This window comes from Lissotriton vulgaris, chromosome 2_2 (genome assembly GCF_964263255.1).
Source record: "Lissotriton vulgaris chromosome 2_2, aLisVul1.2, whole genome shotgun sequence".
NCBI lineage: Eukaryota > Metazoa > Chordata > Amphibia > Caudata > Salamandridae > Lissotriton > Lissotriton vulgaris.
In genome coordinates this window covers 222,086,954-222,092,953 of record NC_141688.1, presented here as the reverse complement: position 1 = coordinate 222,092,953, position 6,000 = coordinate 222,086,954, and the positions used below count along the sequence as shown (strand labels likewise).

The window sequence follows — 6,000 nt, the reverse complement described above, 5'->3', positions numbered from 1 at the left end:
GTTGGGTCAGCAGCCCTGGTCTGAACCACCTATCTCTGACTGAGGAGGTGGACTTTGGCTCCAATTACCAAAGATGACTTACCTGTAAACTCGGATTATGTGCTGCGTCTTGTGGCACAAACTCCCTACTTATCTGTTGAGAGGGTGCCTCAGTGTTTTGCTTCATGTATTGTCACTACTCTCATGACATCAGTGCCTGCATGGTCACTTGTGGTAGTAATGTGCCCAAAGGCTACGCTATGCACCCTATTCTCTCCCTCCCTTCGAAAATGTGCAAGCTGCCACGTAGGATGTGCTGCAGTGTATTTTAAAGAGAGGTGCCTTAGGGCCACAGGTAACCCTGAAGTGGAGGAGGTGAACAACAACTACTGAGAATGAGTAAATAACTGACATGAAGTACTGTCCTGTGGATGCACGGCAGCTGTAGTCTATGAATTGTGTACAGACTTGAACCCCCAAACTTCTAAAAGATGCTAAAAGTCGCACTGAGGCTACCATAAAAGTCAATCCAAGCAGGAACCAGATTCAAAATCATGCTTGGACCGGAACCAAAAGGTAACCTGGAGTCAAACTGGCCTTAAAACGGACCCACCGACAGGTGAATCAAGCTAATGCCTGAAGCTCACCACGACCTGTGAGTCTCCAGGCCTGGCAGCCTTTCATGGGTAGAGGCTGGCTTGCATTTACCTCATTTTACTATAGGCTAGGCCCGGCCAGGCCAGAACAAATACCATAAAAACGAAGAGGATCAGTTAATTTGGAGCAAAACTAAACACCGTAAATATCCTCGATTACATGCTCAAAACCAAGATTCAACTAGTAAAGGGTGTATTTTTATTTATTTAAATGGTATTTCTAATGTTGTTCCTGCAAACTAGTATGAAAGAAAACGTAAAACCATTTGCAGCATACAATATGTCCTCAAAAGTGAAACAATGACGGTGCAGAAATTGAACATTACAATTCTGGATTGGGTTTGGCCAGCGTGTACCAGCACTGCATAACTTCCACCTATGTTTAACATTCAGTTCATCAAAAGTTCTCCCTATAGAAAGAGAATACAGAACAGGTAAAGGAACCAAGTTAGCTTTCTTATCTTTTATTGACATTGGCTCAGTATTTTACAGATAGCTATCTTAGAAAGTGCAGCAGTAACAAGTTCTGCCTTAAAGCGGGACTTAGTTTTGTACCGCACACAAATACTTTGAATGTTGGCACGCACAGCTATTAACCTGCTGGTCTGTGGCTGGACTGTTCCAAAGATCATGGTTATATCGGTCCCTTTGAAGGGGTCATCTCATCATCACTGTCACTGGCCCACAGCGGCTCTGCCAACCAGTTCCAGGGACCGTACTTATTCCAGATGCTGGGAGGAGAAAAGGAAGGAGTATGCAGTGGCAAAGGGCCTTCCAAATGATAAAACAAACTAGAGGGTGCTGACAAAAAATACATTAGCCAGAAAAGGAGAGCCTCCAAGAAGTACCACGTAAACTTGAATTAGCAAGTGGTTCCAAGGCAATACATATTCAGTGGTGAATAGGAGGTAGGGCAGTGTCTGAAAGTGCCAAGTTGTAAAAGAACAGTTTGGAAAACTTAGGGGTTAAGTAAAAAGTCTTCTGGAAGCTGAATGTTTCGGAAACAAATTCAGTCCACCAATGGAAACAAGACTCAGAGGTGTGGGTAGTATCAGTACAGCAGGGTTACTTGGCCATGTCTATCAAACTCTGCAGGGATGTAGGCACCCAAGTTTTTTCGCCCTGAACAAATATGACTCCTCGGTCTATGTAAATGACAATGCGTCCAAAGGTGTAGAGCTGTTTGCCTTCGTGCCGCTTGCCAATGACCGGCATGAAAACAATGTTGTGCTCCTCGGCCTTGGTCTGGATGAGGTCCTTGAAATTCATTGGTACTGCGCTTGGTGTGACTCCGATGCCACGCTGGGCAATGGTTTCGGCATCTCTGCGCTCCTGCATGGCTTCATACTGGAAGTCTTTCCGCCTCTCGGTGTGCGTCAGGTAGGCGATATTTTCCCGGGCACCCGGCTGCATGTAGGCACCTTATGTGGGGGCAAAACATACAAGAGTGTCAGAAAAAGTAAACAAAACCTTTCCAGTTGACTTGCCAGGTTAACAAATTACTGAATAAATGTAGTGATGTGGGCCATCTAATCTAAATGGCAAAGAAAGCTCTTCTGGGAACAAAAACAGTATGGCGCATCTGCAAATTCCTAGTACATTAATAAATGAGAATTATAAGAGCTGTATCTTTACTGAACCAACACCATCTGCAGAAATAATAATTTAACTATAACAGGAAAGATGTAATCTGGGGGGCTGCACCAAGACACTTCCAAATATGTTTAACTTTACCACAAACAAGTAGCATTCACATCCCCTGTCACAAGATGAAGAAGTATACACAGCATCGACTCTACAGCAACATATGCAGCAAACCTAATACATCACTGGGCTTTTTAGTCTACAACTTCCCCTCTTTCAATAAAACTGTCCTCTCTGTTCTCAAAATTAAATAGTTCTTTAACCTAGTGGGTATCTCAATGGGGACCTAGAATTTAGGGAAGCTGTAAGAATTTGGGTTCTAGTTGAGCAGGGTTAAGTACCCATCTCATGTAATAATCATAATTTTTGTCAGAGTGAACGACTAAAGTGACTACATTAATCAAACCCCAAACTCCTGATAGCTATGGCACAGAACAGATAGGCTTAACTACAAGGTAATGTGTAAATTATTTATGCAGCACTAAAAACAGTAATAAAGTGCTTCCAGGCTTCTACTGGCTGGTAGAACCCGGAGAGCCACATGCCAGTGTCATTTTCCTTTCCAGCTGCTGCTGTAAACAAAGCCCTCTCTGAGCCGGGGGGGGGGGGGGATTTAACCCCTTCCATGCGGCCGCGATTCCCCTGGTGTGCTGTAAACACGAACAGGGGCGGGCCGTGACGAACCCCAGCCGTCATCAGTACACGAGCACCGTAGTGCATGACGGCTGGGGTTCGTCATCAGCATGGAAGGGGTTAAACACTCTCCGATTCCGAGAGGCCTTTGTTTTTACTAATTAGAACATTGTGCTCTCTAGGGGCAGAATGTTCTAATGTCTAATGTTCTAATGTCCAAGCAGTCTTTACCGGCCATTAAAGGCCAGCTTCCTTGTTAAACATTAGAGCAGGCCAGGATCCTAGGCTATAATAAATAATGACAACAAAATGACATCGATCCAATAAGGGGAACTGGGGATACACATTTTTTTTAGTTTTAGAAATAGTAGTAGCAGAAATAGGACCACGAAGCACCAAGTGCCAATGATAGTGAGTGCTTATGGTAAAATATGATCTAGGCAGAATTTGATGCTAACGGCAATGGAGTGCGGGTTGAATACACTAACCAGGTTCGACCTGCTGAGAGATTTTGCTTTGAGACTTTAAATCACTACTGGAGTGCACTTCTAAAGCCCCCCCAGGACCTCAGTGAAGGCACTTAGAGGCTCACAGGGTGGCAGGCAGAGGCTAACAGGAGAGTCCAGGACCCGTCCAATCAGTTGCCACCTGTCAGTTAGGCAGCTGCAGTAAAAGGCCTGTAGACACTTGTTGTGTCCCTGTAGCTTTAACAGGCGGCCAAGCCTTATGACCTATGGAGTCCATTTCTTTATCTTGGGTACAAGAGGGAGAGCAGGTCAAGTCTTAAGGTCGTATCAGGCAGTAGGTACAGTTCTCTACTGATTTGCCACAGGTCCAGGAGTGTTCTGAATTGGGTGCCTGCAGGTGCCACGTTAGAGCTAGTGGGTGGGAATGACACCTGGGGACGCCCTAACTAATTGGGTAAATCTCCCCAGGGCTAACCCTACCTACTTTGAGTATTTTCTAGATGGATAAACTCTTTGGTCATACTCAAACTTGGGCTCTTAGAGCTAGTAAGTGTGTGGGAAGTGTACTATCGAAGTCCTGGTGTCTTCTCACATAACATAACACTTGTATTTGTAAAGCGCACTTATTACCCAGGGGTCTCAAGGCGTTCAATAACAGATGTGTATTGTTACCCAACTCAATGGTACTCATTTTATCAACCTCAAATGGATGAAAGGTTGAGTGGACCCACCGGGATTTGAACCTGTGACCATGAGGTCAAACACAGGCCCATGCAGTAGATGCATCAGTCCACTAAGCCACCAGACCCGGCTAACACTAAAATCCATTTTAAGGCAGTCCCTGAAGCCGCAACAAACCCAGAGCCAGGAAACTGGTAAAATCATAGTCGAGTTTTTAGTAATCCCATAGTGGAGGCACATAAAATATTCTGGAACCCTCCTTTGAAGCATGCTTCAATAATTTATAGCAGACCTGTCAAAGAGGTTGTGACATTCTCATGTCAAAGGAGGCCCACTGGGATTGTAGCCTGACTGGGTGACCAGACAATGGAAGGACTGTCACCTAACATTTGCCGATGATATTGGAGGCCTTTTTGAAGTGTGCCGTAGGTGTCTTTTGAAAACCCCCAGCAAAGCTGTCAAGCATGATGTAAAGGTCAAGAAAGACTTGACACTTTACTGTTAAGAAGGATCCTCCCAGCCACCCTTTGGCTATTCTGTCTGTGTCAGGGGGGCATCTCTGTCCATACATGTTAGCCTATTGTTTTGCTCCTGGGAGCAAGGTCACACTTCATGCACACCCATAGAAATAAAAAACTATTGGCTGGCCTAAGTGGGAGAACAAAATGCAGATTTGGTTTCCAGGGAGTTCAGGTAGGGCCAATGTATTTTTTTTAAAAGTTACCTGTCCCTAATATTTAGAACAAATCCTACTTCAAGATTAAGTTGGATTGCTAACTACTAATAAAAATAGTTCTTTATTTATTTATCTAGCTAGTCCCATCACCCAGGGAACAGGATTCGATTTTAATATTGCATCCAAGTGTTTGCATATGTAACAGCAAAGCCTGCTACAAACCAAAAAATAGTTTTACTCCAGGGACAGTTAACATGAAACATTTACATGCTCTACTCTCTAATTCCATACACTTTGCCTGGATGGGCAGTAAGGCCACCCAGTAGTGAGCAATTATTATTTAAAAAGTGGGTTTAGGCCTGCCAAATGGGTTATTTTAACAGTCCACATTTGCAGTTTTAACCTGCACAGCCGAGCTATAGGTAGCAGGCCTTCAGCCATGTTTGCATTGTCCCTGCAGTTGGTGGCACAACGAGTGCAGCAGACAACTTGTGACTTTGACTTGCAGGCCCTGGGGATACTGTGGGCACCATATACTAGGAACTAATAGGTGCATTACATATGCCAATATGGATTATACCAATTTTACCATGCTGAAAGGAGGAGCACATGCACTCTGTGTACTGAACCCCTGCTAACTAGTGAGAGCCCTATATGCAGCAAGACAGGGTTCAACAAAAAGCCCAAAAATTCAGAATCACCATGAAGAAAGGGCAAATTTCCAACAGGAGCTGAAGGTATACAACGTTTACAACGAATCTTTTACCACGCACTACCATTAAAACGCAGCATTTACAACGCAGACCATTACAACGCATTGCGCTGGGGGGCGCTCTAGGATAGGGAATAGATTTAATTTACTATCCAACACCTTCCCTACAATCCACGGGGACTGGAGTTGGAATAGTAAATTAAACTATTCACTATCAAGCACCCCAAAGCGCTATGCGTTGTAATGGTATGCGTTGTAAAAACCGCGTTGTAAAGGCATGCGTGGTAAAAGTATGCGTGGTAACGTCATACATCCGGAGCTGAGATGGCAAATGCAGGTCTATGTGCCAGCATGTAGCTCTACCTAGGTCCAGAAGGTGACTTTGTAGTGCTAGAATATCGCCTGACAAAGTGCAAATATTGTTTACAAAAATAAACCCCCAGAGGAGGAAATACCAGAAAATCTAAACCCAACGGGCTAATATTTTTATATATAACATGTAGTACAGAATCATTCTGTCAAATGATACTTCTGACTACGAGATTCTGACTT

General features: G+C 44.1%; 1 protein-coding gene across 1 annotated transcript in view; it reads right to left on the bottom strand.

The window, feature by feature from the left end:
* Nucleotides 1-1,083: 1,083 nt before the first annotated feature.
* Nucleotides 1,084-6,000, bottom strand: part of TFIP11 (tuftelin interacting protein 11) — a 107,254-nt gene continuing 102,337 nt past the window's right edge. The window contains exon 13 of the mRNA XM_086959587.1: nucleotides 1,084-2,056. Coding sequence (XP_086815713.1) covers nucleotides 1,701-2,056 — 356 coding nt within the window. The 3' untranslated portion in view covers nucleotides 1,084-1,700. The remainder of the gene's footprint in view (nucleotides 2,057-6,000) is intronic.